Below are 27,978 nucleotides of genomic sequence, written 5' to 3'. Positions count from 1 at the left end.
CAGGCTGCTATTATACCTGAACGTTATTGGTCTGCCCTCGGCAAGAGGTCAAGAGGACTCTGTTGAAAGAGATCCAATCATGTTGAGTTCATATTCATAACGCAAAGGCACGACCAGTTTTGAGCTTAGTTAGCATTACTTGGTATATTAAGACCACGGCGACATGCAACATGTCTAGCTAAATATTTTTCGCGTTTGTGTTAATGTGACAAGGTAATGGTAGGATAAGTAGAGTATAGCAATCGGTTTGAATGAATTTTGTTCGCTATCTGGAAGTCCCAGCAGTAGTTACAATCTGCGGCTCCCTCTCCAAACATGTTAATCGCTAGCCACGATTGGCTAAGGGGGTTACAGGGAACAAATCAGATGCCGCCGAAGAAAGGGTGAAAGGTTGGAGGATTGGAAGAGTTCTAAAAAAGTTGACAGGTAATGAGGGCGGTGGAAGCGTTAAAATATGTTGCTATTCACATTTTAATAAAAAAGCATTGAGGAACAGTTAACAGAGAGGCATTGAAATTAGCTTTATCCGCCCTGGAAGAGAACAGTTCTCGCACTGTTTCCCTGTGACAGCGATATGTCCAGTCTGTGATGTGAATTGGGGATATGAATAGAACTTGCAAACACAGCTACTTAGACTATAGCTGGCGATCTATATTGATTGAGAGAACTGTTTTTTCAACGAAAGTACATTTCCGTTATGCTATAGCTGTCTATTTTTGCACTATGCCACTTTCACAGTTTACTAAAACATCACATTTCAGCGTGAGGACGACACCCAGCTTCTTACTTACTTGAACAGAGAGAGATGAATGCACCAGTAAACTGTAAAGCAAATGTAGTTGGTTAGCAAGCTTTTCCTGTTTCAAGACTATAGTTTGGCTTGCTTTAGTAACTCTCTAGCTTGCCAGCCAGCTGTTGGTATGTCTATAATACTCGCATCCATCTGTTCTCAAGAAAACTGCCCAGCAATTCCTGTCCTGGCACTTAAGAGTGAGGATGCACCAACAAAGCGGCTGTTCTTTGTGTGCATTTGCACGCATTCGAGTTTGACACTGGGTGAATCAATGTGTAATGTGTATGTGCGGAGTTAATGGTTATGTATAATTCATAGCTGTGCGTGCTGCTGCAATTGCGAGTGCTTTCAGTACATATTTAAAAAAAAAAAAAAAAAACTATTATTCTCTTTCTCCCTCCCTCTAGGATGTCAGACGGCTTCCTTATGGAAGTGTGTGTGGACTCAGTTGAGTCAGCCATTAACGCTGAGAGGGGAGGTACGCTACAATGAATGCAGATCCGTGCATATGCCTGCAAGTGCTCGTCTAGAGCTACCTCACAGGTTCATACAGCACTGAGCAGTATTCACATGTGTTCTGTGCACAGTGCATGTCCTGATATCTATGTATGTCGTTCCTTACTGGTGGGTCACCAGTTACAATCACATTCTTCTCACTGATTTTAGTTCCAAGTGCTGCAGTGATGTTTACAGTGGTTAAAAATCAAACCGGAAGGTTGGAGGCAAACAGTAGGCTGTGGCAGTTCAGTATCTGCTGTGTCATTTGGACAGCATGACCATCTTCATATGTGCTTCCAGGCGCAGGTCGCATCGAGCTGTGCTCCAGCCTTCTAGAGGGAGGAATCACACCCAGCATTGGTGAGTTATATATGCTGGCAACCCAGAGTGTCCAGAGGTTTAACAGCAAGGCTCTCTCTGGCGATTGGGTGGTTTAACTGTGGTGAGCCCTTGTCATCAGAGCCCACTTCCTGTAAACCAGAACACAGAACATGCCAGAATTAAACATTCTGGAAAGACTGGAAAACACAGTTGTAACTCCTAATTATCACGCTCAATCAGTACTCTTCAGGGGAAAATACATACAACAATTAGAAATCATTAGAAGCAGCAACATACAATTTTAGTCAAATATTTGTGTTATTACAATAGCAGAGAGCCACTTTAATTTTCTTTGAAGGCATTGGGTGAGATGTGCACCAAATTTAACTGCTTTATTACAGTTTTTTCTCAAAAATGAAACATGTTAACATTTGACATTTGTATCTTTTTAGATTAAACTACTATATCTCTTTTTTGGTAATACAAAACTGTTTTACAGTAAAGTCATAATCATTCTAATGTTGTTCCATCCATTTTTCAGTCAGCGACAGCTCAGGTTTGATGACATAGTGATAGTTAAGGTCATCATTTGTATGACCAAAATTGGCAGAGTACCATTCTTCACGGATAAATGTAGACTTTTTTTTGTCTGTTTGAAGCATCATGAATCACTCCTATCATGTGTCTCAGTATGACCTCTTGCCTAGGATAACACTTGTTGCAGCAGTGTTTTGCAGCATCAGTGATTGTGTTCGTTCCAGCTGAGCTTTAGTGTGTAGATGACATTCCTATCTGATTATGACTCTTTGTCCAAAAACCTTTGGTAATAGGTAATTGCTGTTATTTGAAATTCAAATGCATCTTGTTTATATCAGAGGTTATTTTGATTGTCCCTGCCTGCAGGCCTGCTGAAGGTGGTGAAGCAGTACGTCCGGATACCAGTCTTCACCATGATCCGGCCACGGGGTGGTGACTTTCTGTATTCAGACCGCGAGGTGGAAGTGATGAAGACGGACATCAACCTGGCAAAGAACCATGGGGCAGACGGGCTGGTGCTGGGGGCGCTGACGGAGGACGGGAGGGTGGACACCGAGCTCTGCATGGAGCTGCTGGGTAGGGCATGTGACGCGGGGCAGCTGGCCGGGTCCCACCACTGACCTGGGGTCAGTCTGGCATCAGAGGCTCAGCCTAGGCCTCCCCTCAATCACAAATGCACAGCTGGTGACCTAATATTGTAGCATGAGTATGGCCGCACCAATTTAGCTCTTTCTCTACTTTGTGTACTTGTATGCAAGTAATGTCTGCATCGGTTGCCGTTGATTGAGTTTGAACAGTATTTTGAATTAGGTGTTATTGTGGTTTAGTCTTAGAGGCTGTTAAATTGTGTATGTAAGTAATGCCAGTTTGTTGTAATGTGCATTTTTTGGGGTCCAGTCTGTTAATGGCTTTCCCTCTCACTCAGCTGCTTGCCGACCATTACCAGTCACTTTTCACAGAGGTAAGAACAGCAAATTAATTTCCTTTTGAGCTTGTTAGTAATTAATTGCAGTTAACTTAAAAGATAAATGCTTTAAATTGATCCAGGATGGAATATTAATGCGAAATGATCAGGTTTCTAAAGCTTGGGAACACTTATTAATGAGGGTTTCCTTTAAGGGAGAAATCTACCTAGAGGACCATTGTTTCATGTGTTGTTTCTTATTTTGAGTTTATTCAGCATCGGTGGAGAAATCATTGAGTTCACTTTTGTCCTGCCCAAGAGTGGATTTGGAGTTCTGGCTAATTTGTTATATGTCAACAGAAATTAGCACTGTCTGGCACTTGGATATGAAGTGCACAAGTTTCCTGCCTGAAGTACATTTTGTCTCAGCAGGAGCTTGGGTTACATTTTCCATTTATGATTGACTTACCCTTAATGCGTGTCAAGAAACACTATCAGAGATGCTGCACATTGTATCATAATAAGAAATATAATTTCTGCACTTGAATTCTACACTGATTCAATAGGACTCAACATGATAATTTGGGTAATGGGTATTTTTAAGGTAAGATATGAAGAACTTTTATGGTCTCCTCTAAGAACGTTCTCTTGATAGCAGCAGTCAAATAATTGGATAATTGGTTCTAATTCATCTGAGAAGTCTTTCAGGCAAGGTTTCAGAAGTAATCCAAAAAAATCTATTTGATGGGCTCTCAAACAGCAAACGCCGCTTTAAAAAGAAAATCTTTTGATTGATAATCAACCTGAGTTCTGTGGCTTGACTGCCATTAGCACTTTGTGAATGTTTTTCTCCACAATAACGAGGGCTGCTAATTGATTTTTCCCTCATCATTGTTTTCTCTGACTGTTGTCTCTTGGGTTGTGGCAGTGCTGAAGCAGCAGGTTTGGTGCAAGTTAAATGTGTCCACCCCACCCCTCTGACTTCCCGGTGTGTTCCAGCCTTCGACATGGTGCGGGACCCTGCCACCTCCCTGGAGACGCTGATAACGCTGGGGTTCGAGAGGGTGCTGACAAGCGGTTGTGACAGTTCCGTCCTGGAGGGACTGCCAGTCATCAAGCGGCTGGTGGAGCAGGTGAGGCCCCCGGAGATTCTTTCCTGTATCTTATCTTCTGGTTGGCTGTGTCTGAAGATGTTGTGTTCACTCAGATTGTCCTCCACACCCAGAGTCACACATCTGAGAGTCCAGGGGACCACGCAGAACTTTTGCAATTAAGAGAGAAAACTCTGTCTCAGAATCTTTAAAACGACATAAGAAGGCTAAGCTTTGACGATAGAGTTGAAGTTGTTGTGGTGTTGTTTACTGTTGATCAAAATGCACATTAAATTAAAACGTTCTTTGTTGTAATTGTGGAGTTTTCTTTCATATGCACATAAGTGGTTAATAATTCTGTGAAGTGTGTGTATGTGTTATAGCGCCCCTAGCGGCGATGTTCCCGGGGGGTTTATAGTACTGTATAACTCTGTTGTTGCTCACTCGCGTTTGACCGGCGAAGCTGAGCTGTTGACTACCTAACAGGCTACAACTATAGCTACAGCTAACAAACTATAGCTAACAAACTACAACTATTACTACTGCTAACTACTATCTTTTCTAACTTCTGTAACCCTGCTCATGTGTGGATTGTAGAATAAACGTGAAAAGGACAGAAGATGTGTGGTGCTTGTGAACGCTGTTGAGTGGTCGCTGTCTTCGTCGGTCGAACGACCCCGTGCGGTGGGAGTTGAGGCAGGTTAAAGCGAGTAACCCGCTAAAACCGTACAGTAATAATTGTGCACATTCAGCAACATAAGTCTGAGAACAGGCTCCCCGGTATCTGTTGAGGGTCTGTATGCACATTACATTGACACACATTTCATCTGTAATGCACGGGAGTTCTGTATTTTCCACCATTGATTGCAGTGTGTGGGAGACATTAAGAGAATAAAGTGTGCAGCACAAAACATACCTAACTTGGTTTTGCATTGTATTTTGATGCCAGCTGCTCCCCCAGTGATATCATTTTATCAGAGAGATGTTCAGATTGTAATTTTACTTAAGTTATGACAAAAAACACCACAGAGACAAAACAGACAGCTCTAATTGGCTTGCTGGCTATCTAGTTGTGTTGATGTCATTTTTATCATACAACTGTCATAGATTCATACAAGAATCTAATAGAACTGTTGATTAGCCAGCTAGCACCCACACTTGATTTGCCATGTGAATTATTTGCAATAGGTGAGTCAGCACTAAGTAAAAGCAACAAAAAGTGACAAAATGACTGTGATTTACGAAAATAATTTTTTTTATACTCAGTATTAACAGTCCTATCAAGCTTGTTTGTTTTTTATTTTTCCAGTGGGTATTTGACTCTCCCTTCACATACATAAACTATAATACTAGATATGAGCTGCACCAAATACTGCACCAGAACTGACAGTCCTTGGAGTGTGGATGCTGTATGCAAGGGACAGAACAGGAGCAAGGACAGAAAGCATTCCTGCCATTCTGTGGAAAACATATGCTGCTGTTTTTCAAAGAGCTTGGTATTCGCGATAAAGCTTTTCAGTTTATCTCAGGAAAACAGATCATTTCACAATCATTTCTTTTGTCCACTAAATCATGTGTTTTGTAAAAGGACAACAAGGTTACGAATAAATATTATATGTATATATATTTCAACATTTGTAATGGAAGGTTCAATAAGAGTTCAAGTTACTCTCACTGTTCTTTCTGGTGCCCTGTTCTATTGAACGCAGTGCTGTTCTCTGTGCTATAGTGGCTGAAATGGAAATCTCTCAGTGAAGGTAGCAGTTGGCCACATGGAATGAGGTCATATTCTTTCAGGGTTTGACACATCCTCTCTGTCTCTGTCTTTGCCAAGTCTGTGAGCAGTGGAATGCATATTAATGTACTTTTTTGCTTCCATGAATAGGCTAAAGGGAGGATAATCATTATGCCTGGTAAGTGTATTTGACTTATCTAACATTATATCTCTCAAAATTCTGCATGATTCATGCATACCAAATATATATAAAAAACACAGGCATTAAATAATATTGGTGGTTTTGAGACCTGTAAACTACACATTCTATAATCAAGAATCTGGGCTTGGCCCAAGGGAAAAATGGGAGGCTAATACTAACAAAAATGTTAACTATAAGAATACCACTAATGTTAGCAATGCTAATGCTATATTTATCATTACATCGTTATTAGCATTGTCTTTAGCATTATTAGTGTTAGTGTTATTGTTAACATTTACCTCTTCTTGTTTTGGGTGACATTTATATATTTTTATTTAATTTTATTCTTTGATGAAGCCCCTCAAAGTATCCTTTCAACATGCTTACAAGCTATGAAAGTCGCCTTTCAAAGCTTGTAAGCAAGTAATATGTTTCACAGGTATCGCTTACACAGCCGCTAATTGCAATTAGTTTGACTGTGATTAACAATTGGTGATCTAAAGACTCTCATTGAAATGGATGTTTAACACATCCACCGCAATCAGTGAGTACTACAGACTTAACATTTACCATTTGATTATCATCAATAGCTGAGGAGTCAGAAGGGCTCTATTGAGGCAGTTGCATTTCATGCTCAGTTCACTTTAATATGGAAGGAACATGCCAAATTCTAGACCCAAAAGATCCAACTTGGTCACTTTGGCCAGATAATATAAAGAAATGTTACATATTTTTTATAAAGAATATAAAGCTTAGTGTTACACATCAGTATTGTCCGATATTGTATTCTATGAAGGCTGCTAACTTACACTGATATGCAAAAACAAGTTATCACTAAGTTACAGTGCTTACTTGTTTAAAAATGTCATATATTTATTTACAGTGTAATTCTGCTCCCTAGAAAGCTGTAACAAGCCAGTCACACTTTGAGACTTTATTATTAGGTAAAGGTTATTGGAAATTTAGTGGAAATATTTTTTGAAATTCCATATGAGTGTTCCTATGATATTGATACAAAAATGAATGTAAAATAAAATGCTTCAGATTCTGATTTGACCCAGTTCTTGTTGCTAGTGGCTGTTCTAGAATATTAAGTAGTTAATCCCCATGTCCCCTTGTTTAATCAGGATATGATTTTAAAATGGTGACATGAACAACCATTGACAGACTGGAACAGGAATGATGGTCATGTGTGTCTCTCTGTAACTGTCAGGAGGGGGGATCAGTGAACGGAACCTGCAGAGGATTCTGGAAGGCTCGGGGGCCCAGGAGTTCCACTGCTCAGCTCGCTCCAGCAAGGACTCTGCCATGAAATTCAGGTGAATTGAATACACAGTGAGATGTGTATATTTTCAGTAGCTGCCAAACCACACTCTTTGCCGCACTCACCTTTGCATGAAAGTAGTGGGCCAGACGGGGACTAGGCATTAAGATGGGAGACGTCTTAGGAAAGCAAGAGCATGCTGCAGAAAGTGGTGTTGGTTGCTCAGTGGGAGGCCATCTTTCTACAGGTCCCAACATAGTGATCATGTAGCTCTGACTACTTTCTGACCCCAAAAACTAATACAGGTTCAGGTCACCCAGCCCTAACCCTAATTCCAGGTATTGTATAAAAAAGATATTATTGATCATTGGTCATTGTTGACAGGCAGAATGTGCACAGGTGTGGACAATGTGCTTTATGAGGTGCCAACTTACTTTAGACTTTAGTGAAGACTTTAAACTGAGGCCAGTTTTTGTTAAAAGTTTGCTTGACACTCAGGCCCCCGTTTATACTTGGTTTTAAAATGCATCTTGGGCGATCGGATCACAAGCGGACAGTGCTAAATACAAGTGTAAACAACCACCAAGATGCAGTGTGATCCGATCACTCAAACCACTTGCCGAGGTGGTCTGGGACGCATTTGACCACATATCTTTTGTAGTGTAAATGCTAATGTGTCCTGATGCTTCCCCGACAAGGACGTAACGGGAAAATTTGTCATCAATGCAGGACGTGGTGGTTGTTTTGGTGACAGCATGCCATTGCTCAAAAAAAATGCTTTTCTAACATTCTTCCTTTCTCGTCTTGTCCTGTGCTCTTTTGCAAGTCGCAAATGACTTTGTCCAGTCTTAGGAGTTGGAATAGCCCGTACATGTATATTAGGTCTTTAGACATTTTTGTTTTCTTGTTTTGCCCGTGCTAAACAAATCTTGCGCTTGTCTGGTGACAGAGACTGACGTAGTAATTGTAGGCAGGGTGATGTAGGCAGTAACGAAATCTGAACACAAGTGGTCAGCTGGACACCTTGGAGAGGCATGTTAGACACAGGTGTAAACAGCGATGTGTCTCGGTAGTCCACTTGTGATCCAATCGCCCAAGACGCATTTTAAAACCAAGTGTAAACAGGGCCTCTGATTTCCTGACCCTCCTTTGTTTATCCTTTTCTGGACTCTGATTTGTAGTTATCATAACCAGTCTCTCTCTGCACATCTTTAAGTACAGTGTAGGTAATCCTCTTTCACAGTGGGACTCCAGCCACTGATCCACTCTGTAGCTTTTATCTTTTACTTATAATGTAATCTCTAATAAAATGGATACAAATCCAAAGCGAATGTGAATTTCATTTCTGTTAGATGTTAAACCACATCTTTGAGTGGCTTTTGCTGTGGGCATATAGGGGCTTTGCTGTATGTGAGGGACGTGATACGCGTGTGGCCATTGCTGTAATGTCGAGGCTCTTGTCTGTCAGCTCTGTGTGTGGTGATGACAACAGTGTTGTGGTGTTTATGTGCATACATCCATGAAAAGAGGGGGTGGATCTTTAAATGGTAACACACTGTGTCCATGTTCTGTCAAACAGGAACTCATGTGTGAACATGGGGGCCTCGCTGTCCGCTCCAGAGTACGCCCTGAAGGTGACTGATGTGACCAAAGTGCGCACCCTGAATGCCATCGCCAAGAACACTCTGTAGAGTCCCGCGGGCGGGTCTCATGACCACACCTGTGGAAGTGAGGGTGGTGTTTTGGGGGGGGTTTGGGGGGTTGGACGCTAGAGAGAAGGAGGTGACATATGAATGGCTATATGGACATTGTGCTTCCATGGGTAAAAAAAGGACCAGCCTACGGTAGGGACGGTGTTGCAATTGACAGAAACACCAAGCAAGTCAGTGAAGACTGTTGTGTTTCAGAACCACGCTTTCAATGTTGGTTAGGACTTTCAAAATTGCGATCACAGTGTTTACAGGACTGCTGAACTTGCCGAGGGACTGCTTTGCTTAAAAGTTTAAGATTATCGAATGTGGAAGAATTCATCTGAACCCAGAACATTGACCGGATGCATCAAGGAGTTGATTCAAGCTCTGTTCATTGATGGTCATTCACTGTGATTTGATTTTTCTCGAGGCACAAATGCAAAATCATTTGTACAATGTATGTATTTGATGTTCATGACACCCAATGTCCCAAACCATTCAAGGGAAAAGTACACATTTCATTAACAGCCTGCTAGTGCCTTTAATCCCTTCGATGCCAGATGTACAGTTTACATGTACATTACAATCCCAGATCCCTATTTGCATATAATATTGTGGTCAATAAAATGCTTATATCGACTTTAGTAATAAGGTTTCATGCAAAATTGGGCCAATATGTTTGATTTGTCAACATGCAATGGTTATTGCTTTGTGTTTGTTTGAAAATAAAAGGATAAATAACTGAGATTTCAAGACTAATGGTGATCCAAGATGCAAATTGTACATGATGCTGTAAAAGTCATCAGTCTTTCAAAAAGCAGTGATGGAACAAGAACACGCTCTGCTCAGAAGCTACTTTGGTGTTCCGCTTATTAATGTCTTCTCGCCATTTACAAGAAGCGCAAAGGTACAATCACAAAGCTGGTGCAATCGCTCATTCAGCCAGTCGGGGTGAGCCAGTGAGCATCAACATCTCACTCGACCGCTGAAAAATCCACAAACAATGTGTAATAATTTAATGGTGCTGGTAAGTGCAGTAAACATTTTCATCTGTGCATACGTGTCGCTTCTGTTTGGTTGAAGGTGATTTCTCCTGCCATCAGTGAAGTGCCCACAAATGTTCTCACCTCCCTCTGTGTAATTGCCCGGGTGTAATCAGTACCGTTGTCTGGCCTCCTCTTGAAGTAAACATGAGTCTCCCCTCTTGTGTGGCAGGACAATAATTCTGTGATTATTCATCTGGTGTTTGTTGACTGATCTGTCTGCTGTACATTTAAATGATTGCCTTCCAGTTTGTTGTCTTTCAAAGACAAAACTCGAGATTCCTCTTTACCTGATTGCTGTACAAAGCAGCACTCCAGTTCATGGTGTCTCTCTGGATGAAGACAGCAACGACTTGCTGTCATTTTCACTTTACACCTGGTCTTCTGCTGCTCTCTCAGGTCTTCAATAGAGGTAAAGGTAACAGCTAGGACATTCTGTCATGACAAGATATTCAGCTCCTGTGTTCCCTCCATTCTATGAATATGGATGTTCTGTTTTAGAACACATACCTTCCAGAATTTTCATAATGGACCACCAAGTCAGAGCATTTGTAGTGTCAACAAGCAGGGAACGAATTTCTGTTGGAAAGCACAAAACTGACTGGTCCAAAAATAAAACAAAATCTATGGTATGTGTTTTACACATGAAATATAGTGCCTACCTTTGTGCTAGTGTGTAGGTCATTCCCTAACCCAAGCGCTAGTGAGTTCAGGGAACTTGTGTCAGCCGCACCCAAGAATTTGTAGATGCAGTTTCATGTTGGAATCTTGTTTGCTTTTTTCTCAAACTTGACTGGGTCTTGAGTATCAAAATGGTTTGGGTTTTATCACTCTGCGTCCCTCCTAACTGACCTGGGAACAGAGTGGTGGACAGTTTCAGCAGTAATGTGCACTGAGGACCATGTTTTGTTTTTCATCGTCATGTCATTAAAACCCATTCTGACTCACACATTGGCCATAGATATGTGATGTTATCAGCGTGATGTAATGATTAACAGGATGCACTGCCCGTTTGCAGAAGGTTATCTCAGTATGTTGAATTTATATGGACTATCCCGTAGACGGCAATTCAGGGGCTTACTTTTTGGTTTTGTAAAATTATGTGAGGAGAAAATGATAATGTTTGTTAAACATCTACTAATTAGTCATGCTTGATAAAGTGACATTTTTCTCCAGTTTGGACCTGTGCATGTGTTTAAAAACACTGTCATTCAGTATTCAGTATGCACTGTTGGGCAAGCTACTTGGAAAGTGTAATGAACTAAGCTACCAAGCTACTCTACATTAAATGAAGCTTCACTACACTGAAGCTACCCCCAGAAAAAATGTAGCAAGCTAAGCTACACCAACATGGCAAAAGTAGTTTACTACATCAGAAGCTACTTTTAAAATTTTTTTTTTTTTATTGAACCAACTTCATGCCAAGTAAATGATATCTCAGTGATCAATATAACTGTCAGTCAAAATGTTCAGTTCAATTGTTTATTAAACAATAACAGGTGATTGTTACTCTCACTGCTCCAAAACCAATTTGGCAACACAAACAAATAATAAATAAATAAATAAATACATAATGTGCTCCACACAATAACAAAGAAGTGTGGAGTTCAGTTAAACACATGTAGGCCTATTTGTCAAGGTACGGCCATGTCGATGCATTCTGGGTCGATGCATTCCATCCTCAGCGTTACAAGTTCCCTTTGCCATCTTTCCACCAAGTAAACTCAAGCTCGTATGTCTGTTAGGGATGTACATCTCCATCACTGAGGCCGATGCGATACACATCTCAATGCATCGCTAACGATCCGATACATTAAAGACACATATGAAGCAACTATTAATGCCATATGATACGATTCACCCCTATTGCGATGCAGTGCGATACGATGCGATGCAAAAGAATATGATGCTATGCAAGTCAATACGGTACAGATAGTTTGATTTTATTTCTTTGGTTCTTCTTAAGCAGACAACAAATCATAAATTAACTAAAAAAGTGCCATTTTACTTCACATATTTGTCTCTCTAGTGCTGCAACTCAGTAATCATCTCATTTATGATGTTTCTTTTTGACTTAAGTTAGTCGTGCTGCCTGTGTACTTTATAGCGGCACAGCATATTTTGCAAATTGCATGCGTCTTGTCAAATTGTCCGTATCTCTTGAAAAATCTGAAGTGTCGCCAAACATTTGTTTTTTAGCAATTCGGTGGAACGTGTGACTCTTTCTCCACCTTGATTACCTGTGACTCGCCGCAGACACGCCTCCAACTCGCGCGAGACTTGACAGATTTCATGGTCCTCAGGCAAGACGACCAGAGCAGCAAGTCTTCTGAGAGGATGTAAACAGAATGAGAAAATGGATAATGGCAGCTTCCTTTTTCGGGAACAGGGTCTCAGCAGTGTTTGAAGCGAGTTGGAGAGCAGTGAAAGGTTTTGCCCTCTGTTTCCTGTGACTGACCTAGTGTTCTGGGGCTGCTGGAAAGGAACGTATTTGAATCTTGTGTTCATTTACATTTACATTTACATTTATTTATTTAGCAGACGCTTTTATCCAAAGCGACTTACAAAAGTGCATACAGTAGGTACAGCGACAGTACGGGGACAGGATGTGTACAGTTCCACAATGAGACAGTTCTCAGCTGAGAGCAAGGTCTGTTTGAGGACGCAGTACTATCAGATTTTTACAATTACAGCCTAAAGGGCAACTAGTACGATACACTTTCGAACGGCAAACTTCAACAACTTCAAACGGCACAATGAGCGTCAGGGTAAAGGCGGCAACAAGAGACAAAATTTAAAAGCACAATTTAAAAAGTACAGCAATTTACGACAGCACTGATGGGTGGGGGGGGGGGGGGGGGGGGGGGGGGGGGGGGGGCAGCAATTGTGTGCTGGGTCAGTCCAGGTAGAGTCTGAAGAGGTGCGTCTTCAGGCCCCGTCTGAAGGACTGGGGTGAAGAAGCTGTCCGTAGTGAGACCGGGAGTTCGTTCCACCACTGGGGAGCGATGTAGGCGAAACGCCGATGTCTGGCAGAACGAGCACCTCCTGCCTTGACCATGCAGGGAGCAAGGCGTCCAGTTGCTGCTGAGCGTAGGGGTCGGGCTGGTGTGTAGGGCTGGATGAGTTCTTGGAGGTAGGCAGGGGCTGTCCTGTTGACTGCAGAGAAGGCGAGGGTCAGGGTCTTGAATCTGATCCTGGCAGCGACAGGAAGCCAGTGGAGGGATTTCAGCAGGGGAGTAACATGGGAGAATTTGGGGAGGTTGAAGAACAGTCACCCGATGTGACCTAATTTTTTTTTTTTTATAAGCCCAACTCCACCATCCAGCTTTGGGGAACCTCTTTTGTAATCAAAGTGGAAGCTTTGAAGAACTTAGGCATAATCTTATACTTTACATAGGGTGAAAAATGTGTTACTATGAGATTTTTCTCAGATAAATGAATAAACAAATAAAACTTGAACAAATGAATATGGTAATAAGAATAATGACTAGAAATTATGATACTTAAATGAATAAATGAGTAGGTTGTACTTCATGTATCCCCCTGAATCATACCAATAAATTCAATAAGGATTTGAACATGTTGTGTTCACAACATTAAAAAACACCTATTCAGGAGATGGGACTATCATAAAAAGATAAATGAATCAAGACACGATAAGTGTATTGAATAATACACCTTTGCCACACAGACAATCTTCCTTCTTAAGATAGTAGAACTGTATACATTTCAGTTAATTTTCCCTTATAATTTTTCTTAACCAGGTTTTCAATGTTATCTGGTATATGAATTCTAATCAGCTGGGGCACTGCTCTGTGTAATTGGGGAAGGAGAGGGTGATCGGAAATCTGTTATGTATTTATTTATTTATTTATTTTTGGAAATCATTTTTTGTAATTAACCTATTCTCAGAATGGTGCATTTATCATAGTTTGGATTTAATCAAGGTACCATAGAAAATTGATTCATGTTTTTGATAAGAACACGAAGTGAAGATGTTTGTGGTTTCAGCAGACAAGTTGTAGCACCTGTATATAGTGAAATTATTTTTGTTTCTTTACCATGAGTGCATAAATCCTTTATTTCTACACTGTATGGTCAAGTACTAAAGTACCTCATTACAAGTAAAATATTAATGGGGATAAATATATAATTTTGTTAGTAGGTGTATGATATAAAACCTTCCATTTCAATTAATGAGGGAGTTACACAAATTAAAGAAAATGACTTTTGTAAATGGGGTCAACTCCATCACAGCTCACCAAAATGCCTACCCCAAGTCTGCAACAAACACAAGGCCATTTTTCTTCATAATAATATCCAATAATCTCAGGAAGCTGTAATGTATTATATCCGATGAATTCACCCTCAATAAACGCTGTTTGATCACAAGTTTTTCAAGATCACAAGAGTTTTTTTTTACTCTTACATGATAGGTATTTTGATAGATTACAAGTGTAACAAGGTAATGTCAGAGGTCTCCAGTTTTTAGGATGACCTGAATTTTTGTTTGTGTTAAAAAGCAGTGGAATTACACCTTCTCCCATAGCTTGCCCTGTTGAAAGGAGAAGTTAAAGGCTGACGATAAAGACTTTTTGAGAACAGATGCTTTTATAAACCTCAGTTCCAAGGTAATTCCCTGTTTGAAATGAATTTAGTGTATTAAATTCAGATACAGAACCTTCAAGTGTTTTGTGTTCCTCCATGTTTGTTACTAAGCTAAGAAGAAATTGTCATGAATAAGTTCAGACTTAATGATATGATTAATATTTTGGAATTATTGTGATATTTCTAGGTAATTTGTGTCATTTGTCTGAAAAGTATGCTGTGTATTTTCACCTTATGGCTCCAAGTGGCCCTAGCTCTTTAGGTAATACCACAAACTCATTCATAATAGAATGTGGTAATTGGTTTTTTTTATTCATTTATTTTTCATTAGCCACTATAATAGAATTAACAGCCATTTACATTGAATTGCCACAAAATGTTTATTTGAATGAATCCTCACAATATGTGGATCACCATACATTATGTAGGACACAGTCAATGATAAACTATTTTTTGAGAAAAGGTTGAGTAGAACTGGTTGAATTTACAATAGATAGGGCCTCTGGGATTTTCTATTGTAAAGTGTAGCACAATAAGAAAATGTTCCAGGCTTAGAGGGCATGCATCGACTGACTACATTTGTGTGGAAGCATTTTGCATTGTCTCTGAAATTCATGGAAGAGCTAACTTGCTATATACAGTTTATCTACAGTGCTCACGGTATGCTAGTTCTGTTGGCAGCCCTCTTTTTGAATAGGGCAGAGCACTTTCCATCTCTCTTTCTAGGAGTTGGTCTATGAATTCTTAATCTGTTTCTTTTAGTTAAAGGTCTCTTTCCTGTACCTGAAGTTCAAATTTTGCAATGATGGTGTGAGGGCTTTGCACAATCCTACCTATGTATTCTGTGGAATTGGATTTTGTTGACAACCTTGCTTGTAACTTTTAGTTTCAGTTAGGCAATTTCTGCATTTATCTGACTAGTTTCTGACTAGACTAGATCTGTATAGAGGATCTTGTTTTCCCTCATTGATTGTGTTTGTACATCAGGATGTGCCTTTTTAATCTTTTTCCATACCATCGCCTTTAGTTTCAATGTGTTCTTTCTGCTGCTCCTCCATGAGGCAAACGTATACACCTGATTTTTCTTAATTCTCATAATGTTCTCTTTCAGGATGTCAAGGAAGTGAACCTTTCATTTATTTATAGAAGCATTGTAATTGTAGTGCTGGCTTCCTTCCTGAGTCCTGTTTACTCTTTTCCTTTGGTGTTTTGCAGTTGGTTGCTGGAGATGAAAAATGCGTGCAGTTTAGTATAAGTATAAATTTCCTTCAGCCTTCCTGCTTTGCGAGAGCTCAGCTGCAGGGATTGTGTCTCCCCCCCCCCCCCCCCCCCCCCCCCTCTCTCTTTCTTTCACTCTTAGGACTTTGGTTTGTTATGTAAGTGGAGGCATTACCAGGACAGGAATTCTGGGGAAGAGAAGGGCAGTTGAAAACAGTGGTAGGTTTTGGGACCGGAGGCAGACAGGGCTTACTTTTGCCGGAGACCTGCATCTGGCCTTTCGATAACTTAAAAACTGACCTCCCCAAAAGAGAAGCTACAAAGGGGCATCCAGGCATGTAGCGCAGGTGGAGTTTACTGGCTCCACATAAAGCAGACTGAAGAACTAAACGCTAGGACTGCAAACAGAAGCCCAGAGAGGGACACCTGCTGCTTTTTCCTCATTACAAAACTCTGCAGTCCTGCTGAATCACCACTCGCCTTTGGCCCAGAGAGCCTGTTTGTGGACTGCTGATAGACTAAGTGGGAACATCAACCCTTCTCTCGCTGATTGGACCCAAACTTTAAGCACTATGTCGACTGCCTTGGACCACTACTGTGGCTCAACATTCTGGGTAAGCTATCTTGTGAGTTGTGCAGTTGCTACTTTCAAATATATACACTTTTAAATCGTGCTATGTTTTGTTCCAAATGTGTGTTAGCAAGACATTTTTCTGTTTTGACAAATAAACAAAGCTATTCATAAATGCAATATGGTATTTGTATTAAAAAATGGAGTCTGCCTAAAAGACATCCAGGACTGTCATTAATAATTTTTGATTTGGTTCTGTGTCCTTATCAGCTGTGTATCACATTTAATTAAGAGTGTAATAAGGGTTTTTATTGAAGTCTTTCTTCTGGATCGGCTCTTCAGAGGCTCCAGCTCATTAGCCATTAAGCAGCAGGGGCCGTACTTCTGTAGTGCCTTCAGCTGTGTGCTTGTGTCTGTCCCAGAATGCCTCATTCCTGGAGCGGCCTGACCCGGACTTGCCGGTGTGTGTGGAGCAGACGGTGCTGGTGTGGGTACCGCTGTGCGTCCTGTGGCTGTGTTCCCCCTGGCACCTCACTGCCCTCTTCAAAAGAAGGCTTTCCAAGGCACACTTCTCCAGGCTCTACATATGCAAACAGGTTAATTCCAGCATGCTGCAGGGCAATTTGGTACCCTTTAGCATTTGGAGGGGGCTTGCTAAGTGCAGCATCCACATTTGGTGGATGTTGCACTTAGCATTGTTCTGCTGTTGTTGACTGGATTATTTGATATTTTTATAATTGATGTGTGCGCATCTCCAGTTCTGTGTTGCCACAAAGTGCCTCTTTTAACTCTTAATTGAGTTTGAAATCACAATAAATACAGGAGATAAAACCCATGTTAAGTCTTAACCTATGCAGCTGAGGCTTGCAAATGCAATTTTTTCCCCAGCACAAAAAACATTAAGCTAATGTAATGACATATAAACAATAGTCAAAACAACTTATGGCATTCTTGACAATCTAGACCATGGAAATCTATCTGAGGTTTTCCATTCTCATTTTTCTGAACCTTCACTGGGGAAGAGTTGTCCACTGCCTCACTGGAGACCCCCGGTGGTCCGGCAGAGGTCCATCAGCTGATCAAACATGGTGTATGACTGGCCTACAGCTACTCATTTCTCTGTCATGTCTCTTTCAGGTCCTGGTTAGTCTTCTGTTTCTGACTGCTGTCGCTGGTCTGGGGGTCACTTTAGGAGAGGATTATGAGCCTTCAAGTAAGAGAGATACAGATGGGACAAACCCAGCAGTCCATTACACCAACCCTTTGCTGTTTGCTGTCTCCTGGGTAAGCCAAAGCAGAGGATAATGCACTAATACCAGTTCATATGCTCACCCCATTACCTACACATGCTTGTGTATAGGTCTATGTTAGTGAAGATTTTAGGCCACATGTATATTATTGCAGTCCAAATTGTTATTCGTGTTTTAAATTAGGCACAGGTATCACTTGTGTTTGGCTAAATATGTGTTGCTCTCACTCTATTTTTGTTGTATATATTGTGTATATTTTATATTTTACACAGCATATTTACATTTAACAGCTGCACTAGGTGTTTATTTAGAATACTGTATGTACGGTAGTATACAATAAATTGTAAAAGCTATATAGCTTGTTTCACATTTTCTTGTTTCAAACATGACCCAGGGATGGGTTTGGAAACAGTACAGTTCATATTTAGTTTTTTCTGCCTTGTGATTTTTTTTTGCATGTCACAATGTGAAGGTAAATAAGGTAAATAAGGTCTGCTGCTACACATCAGAGCTATCAAATGGTGCACAGTCAATATTTAAGCTCAAAACACAAGGATGCAGAGATCAGGCCAGTCATGTGACTTAATTATTGCCACATCCCTAGCCTTCACATGACTACACCCCTGGTCTGACTGTATCCCCAGATCCTGGTGATGTTGTGTCAGGAGGGCGTGCGGAGGAAAGGGGGCGCTGTGGACTCCGGCTCCCTGTTTCTCTTCTGGCTGCTGCTGGTGGTCTGTGAGACCTTCGCCTTCCAGACGCTCCTGCGGGAGGCCCTGGGAAAGGTAAGGGAGGGGGATGGAGACTGATGTCGGGGGCATCTATGTGGGGCTGTGCCACATGCATTGCATTGGTTGCTTATGACTCACAGACCACGCTGGTGGCCACTCTCCAGGCCCCCTCATTATGCCTTCTTAATGGCTGCATACCTGTAACCAGCTTCTAATATTGACTCCTTATATGGATTTTTGCTTGTGTTCTACTCTGCCTCACTTGTGAGTCGCTTTGGATAAAAGTGTCTACCAAACATATGAATGTAAAATGAATAAATGTAAACCAGAAGGTTTGCAGGTTCCAGTCCAGGGCTGAGTACTGCTATTGTGTCATTGAGCATTGTTCTCTACAGTGCCAATAAATATATGCAGCTGGTATGTAATCTATGTAAATTTCTAAGGTTAAGGAATCTGCTGAGGAGACTAATATTGTAATACTATAAACATTACTACTACAGCTCTGAAGGGTCAATTTTGATGGCGTGGTCCTGCTGTCTCTCTGATTCTCTCTCTGCATCTTTTATTCCTCAGGGTGAAATAGAAGACCTTCCACGCTTCTGTCTGTTCTACATATCCTATGGCCTGCAGGTGCTTGCCCTCATCCTGTCCGCTCTTGCTGACATCCCCCCAGAAGCTGCGGAGTCAGTGAAAAAGGTATCTACCCCTGAGATGTCATGCAAGCAACCTAGTCTCACTTTCATGTTAGGTAGTCCATATTGGCACTGACCAAAGGGTGTAAATGTCAAGATCTGAAGTGATCCGCTAATGTTTAGCTAATGTTTAGCCAAAAGGCAAGATCTGAAGCTATCCATTAATGCTTTGGTAATACGGTAGGTGTGATTCTTAAGTCAAGCAAAAACGGCTTGATTATTCAGAAGATCATAAATCTCTCATGGTAAGATGTGTCCATGTCCTCTGGATAGATGATGTTATGAGCATGCTTGTTATTGGATTGGTTCATTTTATCTGAATCAGAACCCTGAAGCTGGAGCACCGTTTCTCAGCAGAATCACTTTCAACTGGTTTAACAGGTAGGACTCATGACTCATAGGCCTATGTGCATGTGTATGGCCTGCTGGAAGAGCAATGGAGGTTGCTTTCCGCCCCATGCTTGGAACCATTCCAGTATGTTAAAGGTGGACAGGTCAGCCAGGGTTTCCCTGATCATTCTCATGCACCGTTGCAATTTGTCTGGTGCCTGGGAGTTGGATGGATGAAGACAGTGGAGTAACGTCTATCCTCCTATTGGTGCCCATTTCTCTGTGGTGGTCTGTGTTGCTTGTAATGTAATAAAAAAAAAACTGCTGGCGATGTGCAAGTATATCAACCGATGATTCTGAACAGGACTTCAAGAGGAAAAAGTACTTTCAAAAACCTAGTCATTCCCTTTGTTTAGTTAGGAAACTTAGTCATTCTCTTGTGCTCTCCTAACAGATCCTCAGCTCATCCAACTCCAAATGTAGTTGACCTTTTCTGCCAGGATGGTGAAGTTGTTACAGAAGACTTGGTGTGAAAATCCATTGCAAAATGTGACCCTGCATTTAGGGTTAGGGTCAGGGTTAGTTACTACTCCAAATGCACTAGTGTTTCATGGACTATTTGTCCTCCATCATTTCCTCCAGGTACAATATACCAATATAGTACTACAAGGCATAACAGACAAAGGGCTGTCAGCTGATGTAGAAATGATCATTGGGGGCATGTTTATGTTTTCCTACTTTAAATCTGTTTTCAATCCAATATTTACAAAAATTGGCATTTGTTGTGTCACTGTGGCTGATGTAGCGCTTTCTGCTGCGCACCAGAACTCAAATGTCATAATCTATAATATGTCAGGTAAAATTTTTCTCTCATGTCTCTGTATGTAGTATGGTTGTAATTGGCTATAAGAGGCCCCTGGTGCAGGAGGACCTGTGGGATCTGAATGAGGAGGACAGCACCCACAGCATCTGTCAAGCCTTTGAGGGGGTGATGCACTGGGAGCTGAGGAAAGCGCGGTCCAGGCTGCAGACCCGCCGGGGGAAGGCCAGTCAGAGGGCAGAGGTCCAGCAGAACAGGCTGGCCAAGGGGGTCAGCCAGGATGTGCTGGTCATGGTATGTGTGTGATACACTCTGCATTAGAGCAATGGATCATGGTTTTTGACAGCAGAGCTATCATATGATCTTTAGCAGAAAACATTATTTGATTCACCAATTTGGAAATAGTTTCATTATGTTTAAATGATTAAATGTCTAATGATGTCATTAGACATTTTAGACATTTCAGATGTTTTTTTGATGTGAGTTGTTTCTTCTCTTGATAAAAGTTTTTTGTATGAGTTTTGAATTTTGTGTAGTTTTGAAAATTAGATTTCGTTACTCTGTTGTTGGCATAGTTACTGAGTTTCCTTCTCACTGTTCCCCCTTTTTCGCTCAACTTCTGCATTCATAATGCATTTCAGTTCATTCATCACGGGAACAACAACCACTAATTGTAGGATGATGGAGACGAAGTGAAGATCAGTGAAAACTAAATTACACTTTAAACTGTTTAACTCCTTTGATTTTAACTGGAATATTTTAAGCCAATCATTTTTCATCGGATGAGCAAGGGGGGATCAGATGGGGTCATTCCTATGTTCCCAGGGTCCTATGTTCCCCAGCTGTATTCACTTAAGATGACATGGATAATGCTTCCAAGGACCCAAATGGAGGTTCAGGTTAGGGTTAGCTTTAGCATTAGTTCTAGGGTTAGCGTTAGCTTTCTGGTTAGCATTAGCATTAATGTCAGATTTAGCCTTGAAATTTGGGTGAGAGTCAGAGTTCGGGTTAGGTTTTAGGGTTAAGGTTAGGGTTAGGGTTAGGGTTGTGTTAGCATTAGCATTAGATTTAGCATTAACATGTGGGTAAGCGTTAGCATTAGATTTAGCATTATCTTGAGAGTTAGCATTAGCTTTAGGGTTAGCATTAGCATGTGGGTAAATGTTAGCCTTGGCATTTCGGTTACTATTAATATTAGCATTAGATGCAAGGGTAGCATTCTCTGGTGTGTTAACAGAATATTGAACTGGGGAACACAGGACCCTGGGAACATAGATACACTCCCAATCAGATGAGTCATGTAGATAACATTAGCCATCAATCAAATTCAAATTTTAATATATAAACAGTCAACGTAACATAAATGAGTGAAATAGTAGCATTTACTGTATGTCTCTGAGATATCACGGTGGACAGCATGACATGGGAAGTGGGAACTGCATAGCTAGGTAGCAACATCATCTTACCTGTGATAGCGTTATAAAAGTACCTGTAAATAAGGGTACAACTGAACGTCTAACAGCTTTTGAACATCTAACTCCCTTCTCTTTACTTTCGCTGGGTGAACTGTCCTGTAATGTTCGCTTTTCAAATAGCCCCGTTTCAGTGGCCGCTTTGAATGACTCCATATTTCAGCATTTGTTACATATTTAAAAGTATAAATGCTTTTCTTCACACATTTTGTTAGTTTTAAAATTATGGTGGTTCATAGAATTCATGCTCCCATGGTTTTAGTGTAATTCCATCAGTGAGTTAGCTCGCCAGGTTTAGCCAGATGCATGCTAACTTCACCTGTCAAGCCTTGCTGTAAAAACGTTAGTGGACAGTGCATCTTAACCATTTTTCTCTCATTGACATCCACTCTCAACAACAGCATTATTAAAAAAAAAAAAAATTGTTCTTTACTCTTAACTCTTTTTAACATGACTGACTGGTGTAGATTATTATTATTGACACATATATTAATGCCTGAATGTACAAACAGTTACAATTGGTCATGTGTGCTCTTGGGCACAACAATACAAAAACCTATTGTTAACATGCTTTCAGATTGAAATTTTCTCTCTCCTTCATACACATTGATATATATATATATATATATATATATATATACCTATAATGGATTCAAGACAATACAAGTTATAGAAATCTAATTCATTTGTGACTAGTCATGATTCTAAGTCAACATATCCATAATGTAATTTTGACTAGTATTAATACCAGTTCAAGATGTCTATAATGAAATGATATCTACAATGACTCATAATACTAATCATGATATCTAATTAATTTATGACTAGTCATATATTCAGGTTACAATATCTCTAATCCTATTATAGCTAGTCATAATGGAGAAGTTTTCATAATTGACTTTGATGGAACCTCCAATTTAAGATATCTACAATTAATTTATAAATAGTCATAATTCCAGGTCAACATATCCATCATGTAATTTCAAATTCAAGATAGAAGATAATTCAGTTATTGTCAGGGTTTGCAGGGAAAGGACCCAGGCACAGACAATATGAGTAGTACAAAAAGGCAGTTCTTTACACGTCCAAAAATCACAAGCAAAATCAAAGTCAGACAAACAGTCCAAGTCAAAAATCCAGTGAAAAACAGGACACATCCAAAATGGCAGGCAAAAGAATAATCCAGGTCATAAAGAAGTCAGCAACAAGCAGGAACAGAGCATGTTTACTTACAGAAGGAGGATTGAAACAGCTAAAACATTGAGAGGACAAGGCAAAGAACAAAGAAAACAGCAGGGTATAAGTAGGCAGGCAGATGATGAGGGGACGAGACACAGGTGTGTGGAACAAGCTTCAAATGACGGGCATGGCAGAGTAACAGGAGGGTGGGGAGGCAGGCGGGACAAGGAAACACAAGGACCTGTAAACAAAAATATAAGACTCACCCACACAGACAGACAGGGAGAAACCAAGTGGCTCAGGCTGAAGTGCTTACAGTATTGACTAATCATAATATTAATTCCATCTTTAATGTTTCTAATTTCTCTAATCTCTTAATATCTCAATTTTATTAAAACTATTCATAATTTCAATTCAAGATAACTATCTTATCTAAAATGGAATTATAAATAACTGCAATACATTTATGACAAAAGTATCTCGTTGATTTATTGAGGCATAATAGTCAAAGTCATATTGATTAGTCAGAATTTAGTTTACCTGAAATAGAATACGACTAGTCCAAATTAAATTGTGACTGCTCAAAATTATTTTTCAATGAGTGAAAATAGAATAATTGGGATCTGTAATTGTTATCACTAAGTGGCACAGGAGTTGTTAATATCTATGATTGAATTACAGATATCTGCTGGGCAGTTTGACTAGACAAAACATAATAATGACCAGCCAAATTGTTGTACATATTATCTTAAAGTATTATTCTGACTAGTAAAAAGGTAATTAGTTTTAGTACTTCTTAGGAACAGGGGCTGTATTCTAACTTGAAATGGACATTGTTTGAAATTGCAAATGTGAAATTGCTATGGACTTACTAAAACTGTATCCTTGGACAAATCCTAAAATCCCACATTGAGCTATTGAAATGTTTCTTTAGAAAGTTAGCTTGACATTTTGCCATTGTATATTGAATCTTTGTTCTGTATCTATTAGGAGGAAATTGACGAGAAGAGAAAGAAAAATAAGAAAAAGTGTGGCGGAAAGGAGCCTGGCTACCCCCATTCCTGGCTAGTTCCCTCGATAGCAAAGACCTTCAAGAGGGCACTGATCAAGTCTGCTGTATTCAGAGTGCTGCAGGACTTGCTGGCCTTCATTAGCCCACAACTACTCAAGTGAGTGTTTCGGAGATGAGTTGGTTACTCAGACACAGTGTCATTTAACTGCAGAGACATAGAAATCAAGTCACAGCAGTGGCGGCTGGTGAGCTGGAACCAGGGGAGGCTGAAACATTACCTTTAAATCTATCATTACTTTCAACCTGTTCCCCTTTATCTTCCTTGATTAACAATAAAACAAATAATTCACAGAATAATTGACACCAATCGCGTAAATGAAGTAAATGATTATGCTCACGAAACAGCGTAGATTGTCTGTAGTTTGTGTGCTTGCGAAAGCTACAACATGAGATTGTTTAATTAACAAGGATGGCATTTATCGATTTATATTACGTTAAATGCTCGCTAAATGACACATCACAGCTTCTGTGAGGTCTGTGTTCTAAACGTTATTGTTCATTGCACTCAACCTAACCTAAAAGTTCATTCTCAGTAATTTAAACTAATCTAACTAAATTTGGCACTTAATTGTTCAAATGCCTAACTTGTTAATTAAACAACCTCAATGCTTTAGCTTTCGCAATAGGCAATCTGCGGTGTTTCGCGAGCATAATCATTTACCCCCCCCCCCCCCCCCCGCACCTAAATATGAAATTTGGTTTGGTTCAGGGTGATGATCTCCTTCACTCAAGACCCTTCCATTTACGTGTGGAAGGGGTACACATGCGCAGTGCTGCTCCTGCTGGTGACCATCCTGCAGTCCATGTTCCTGCAGCAATACAGCCAGCGCTGCTTTGTCCTTGCCATGCAAGTGCGCGCAGCCCTCACTGCTGCTGTCTACAAGAAGGTACGGCCATCCCTCCCTCCCCTCCTCCTTCTTCCCACGGCTCCTCTCATAAAACTTCACTGGATTTCATGACAGTGCTTGCAGTATGGGAAAACAGGTTTTACCCTTGAGCTAGGTACTTAATCTGAATTGCTTCGAAAGATTGTTATTCAGTCATCCTGGATAAGGACCCTGCGTTTGACTCACCACATTTACTGACTGGCACTTGAAAACAATTTTAAACATACTGGGAAATGGTGTTAAGTGCTTGTACAGCAAGGAACACGTGGGTTATTCCTCATAATTTTTAATTTGCTATGCAACAGTTTAAAAGTACCAAAGGTTGTACCATAAGGAAATTAACCCCCAGGGTAAAAGTTCGTTTGGATTTACCAGTGATTTTTGTGGTGGCCATCAAGATGGTGGGCTTGGTATATGTAGCTCACCATGGTGCATTCTTACTTTCTAACTTTTTATTTAAAAAAAAATCAAATGAGTTCTAAATCCTTTGAAGCCCTAATTAATTTGAAATGACAATTGCAAAATAATCTCTTAAGTAAGCTATGTTTTCTAATGAAAGCCCTAGCTATTTATTTAGACATACCAAGCCCTCACTTCTAGGGTTGATTTCAGAATACGTGATGCAATCAATCCAACTAAACACTCTACCTTCAAGTAATGCAGTGATATGTTGAATAATGTGTTATATTACAATGTACATTTATCTGCCCTTGTAAGCATCTAATGCTTCATGGTTTTTCAAACAGAGTAATGTGCAGTGCAAGAGTAATGTGCAATAATGTACAGTGTATTTGAATCTGCACAAGAAGGGATGTACTGAATCATTGCCCCCCGCCCCCATCCTGACCTGTAGGCTCTGGTGATGTCAAATGATGCACGGAAGGAGTCCACAGTGGGGGAGACGGTCAACCTCATCTCTGCCGACGCTCAGCGCTTCAACGAAGTCGGCACCTTCATCCACCTGCTGTGGTCGTGCCCGCTGCAGATCATCCTGTCCATCGTCTTCCTGTGGCTGGAGCTGGGGCCCTCTGTGCTTGCTGGCCTGGCCGTCATGGTGCTCATGATGCCCCTCAATGGACTGCTGGCCATCAAGTCCAAGCGTTTCCAGGTCAGGCTAATGCCATTCACCTGCATCTTGATTGTGTCTCTTTCCCATCCTCTTCTTTATTTCTCTATAAGTTAACAAGTAACATCAAATTTGAAAAAAAAAATGGCAATAGAGAGTGTTATTAGCCATGTGAATGAAGATGCTGGGCTGGTGTTGACATGATTGAGATAAGAAAAGGCAGCATTCTTTTAGCATTTTTTAAATGGTCAGTACTGACAGTGTTTTGTGTCCTCGATGTTTATTTGCTGTGGATAATCTGGACTTTTATAGGATTTAGGTGCACATACTGTTCTCTGCAGGAGTCTCTCATCATCTTTCTGTCATCTTTTTCCTGTCATTGGACCTCACTTTTAGACTCTACTCTTGTCTTTTTCATCATCCTGCTCTTTCCAATTAATCCTGCCAAATTTAAATGGGTCAGACAATATTGACCCATTGACAATAGTATTGACAGTATTGACAATTGTTTTTGTTTTCACAAGAGCAACTGAAAAGAACACTTACAGGAAATTGTGTTTGATACTGTAGTCAGAACCTGAGTTAAGATGCACATGGCATAATTAAACTTAAACTCCCTTTCAGATGAAAAACATGATATACAAGGACAAGCGCTTGAAAATCATGAATGAAATATTGAACAGCATCAAGGTAGTTCCTTTTTAAATACTTCCTTTTAGTCAGTTTCCAACACATTTAATTGAATGAAGTCACTTATAACACTTCTGTGTTAATTAAACAAAAATGCAATTAACTGCACAGGTACTTCACGAATGAAATAAGCTTTTTGGGGATTTTTTCTCTTTTTTCAACAATTTCTTAACCTTATTCCCTATAACATTAGTGAAGACATCTGTATCTCTGTTGTCAGTGTAGCTGATTTTTGCTGTTGTTTAGTAGAAATAGCTCACCACCAAATATAAGAATGGCAGGTTGCAGTTAGGGTTTTTATTTCAGATATTGCTTTTTATTAGCTCCTATTTGCAGGTGTGCTGTTTCAGGACACTTTGTGGCCCTATTTTTCCTCCCCCTCTTTCAGATTCTTAAACTGTATGCCTGGGAGCCCTCTTACGAGGCCCAAGTCCAGGCTATCAGAGAGGAGGAGCTGAGGGTGATGAGAAAGTTTGCTTATTTGTCCTCCGTCTCCACTTTCATATTCTCCTGTGCCCCAGCCCTGGTAAGTGTCCTGCTGCAGGCCATGATGGGCAGGGATGCTCTTTCTCTGGCTTAATGAATAGCTTTATTCTGGGTTTGTAACCCATGGGCTCTACTATGATATCTGATGGGGCCTCCCTATGTGTCCTGCAGGTGTCTCTAGCCACCTTTGCTGTGTTTGTGTCAGTCAGTCCTGATAATGTGCTGGATGCTGAGAAGGCCTTCACCTCCATCTCTCTCTTCAACATCCTGCGCTTTCCCCTGGCCATGCTCCCCATGCTGATCTCTGCCATGGTGCAGGTATGCATACTAAAGTGCACACACACACACACACATACACACACACACACACACACGCTCATGCACACACAATTCCACAGGTACACTGACAAAGGTTCGCACATTGATAGACAGGCTTATACATGCACACGCACGCATACACATTGAGACTCACAAGGCTTACAATCATACATGCACATACGGATTCACAAAAAGACACACACACATATATATACACATGCACCCAATGCGAAAAGAGGAATACAGACAAAGACCCGTAAACACCTCACAGAAGTCCATAGGCAAGAGCACACACATGCATGTGGTGAACACTACTCTCACAGATGCCTTCTTGATTCCAGACTGCAGTGTCTAAAGAGCGTCTGGAGAAGTTCCTTGGAGGAAATGACCTGGATGATCGAGCAGTTCAGCACGACTCCAGCTTCAGTAAGTTTGCGTACAACTGGACCAGCTGGCTCACAGAGCAGAAACTAGTTTCACTCAGCTGCAGTAAATGTCCATAATGCCCCTCAGTCCTCGCAACTGTGAAA

General features: G+C 40.7%; 2 protein-coding genes across 2 annotated transcripts in view; both read left to right on the top strand.

Annotated features, from left to right (window-relative positions):
• The first annotated feature begins 379 nt into the window (after positions 1 to 379).
• On the top strand, positions 380 to 9,015 carry cutc (cutC copper transporter homolog (E. coli)). Its single transcript, XM_036547373.1, has 9 exons — positions 380 to 426; positions 1,201 to 1,271; positions 1,592 to 1,651; positions 2,516 to 2,725; positions 3,075 to 3,110; positions 4,053 to 4,186; positions 6,030 to 6,057; positions 7,274 to 7,379; positions 8,904 to 9,015. The coding sequence occupies exons 2-9, from the start codon at positions 1,202 to 1,204 to the stop codon at positions 9,013 to 9,015; spliced, it is 756 nt and encodes a 251-aa protein (XP_036403266.1). The 5' UTR covers positions 380 to 426; position 1,201.
• A 7,053-nt stretch (positions 9,016 to 16,068) lies between these two features.
• The window catches only part of LOC118789849 (canalicular multispecific organic anion transporter 1-like), a 36,286-nt gene continuing 24,376 nt past the window's right edge, over positions 16,069 to 27,978 (top strand). Inside the window, exons 1-14 of the mRNA XM_036546537.1 lie at positions 16,069 to 16,498; positions 16,878 to 17,051; positions 17,593 to 17,739; positions 18,350 to 18,490; positions 19,010 to 19,132; positions 19,454 to 19,509; positions 20,347 to 20,572; positions 23,920 to 24,098; positions 24,711 to 24,888; positions 25,742 to 25,996; positions 26,579 to 26,644; positions 27,033 to 27,170; positions 27,302 to 27,448; positions 27,790 to 27,874. Of these exons, the coding sequence (XP_036402430.1) occupies positions 16,457 to 16,498; positions 16,878 to 17,051; positions 17,593 to 17,739; positions 18,350 to 18,490; positions 19,010 to 19,132; positions 19,454 to 19,509; positions 20,347 to 20,572; positions 23,920 to 24,098; positions 24,711 to 24,888; positions 25,742 to 25,996; positions 26,579 to 26,644; positions 27,033 to 27,170; positions 27,302 to 27,448; positions 27,790 to 27,874 (1,957 nt within the window). The 5' untranslated portion in view covers positions 16,069 to 16,456. The remainder of the gene's footprint in view (positions 16,499 to 16,877; positions 17,052 to 17,592; positions 17,740 to 18,349; positions 18,491 to 19,009; positions 19,133 to 19,453; positions 19,510 to 20,346; positions 20,573 to 23,919; positions 24,099 to 24,710; positions 24,889 to 25,741; positions 25,997 to 26,578; positions 26,645 to 27,032; positions 27,171 to 27,301; positions 27,449 to 27,789; positions 27,875 to 27,978) is intronic.

This window comes from Megalops cyprinoides, chromosome 15 (assembly GCF_013368585.1).
Source record: "Megalops cyprinoides isolate fMegCyp1 chromosome 15, fMegCyp1.pri, whole genome shotgun sequence".
Lineage (NCBI taxonomy): Eukaryota > Metazoa > Chordata > Actinopteri > Elopiformes > Megalopidae > Megalops > Megalops cyprinoides.
This window is presented reverse-complemented; position numbering and strand designations above follow the sequence as displayed.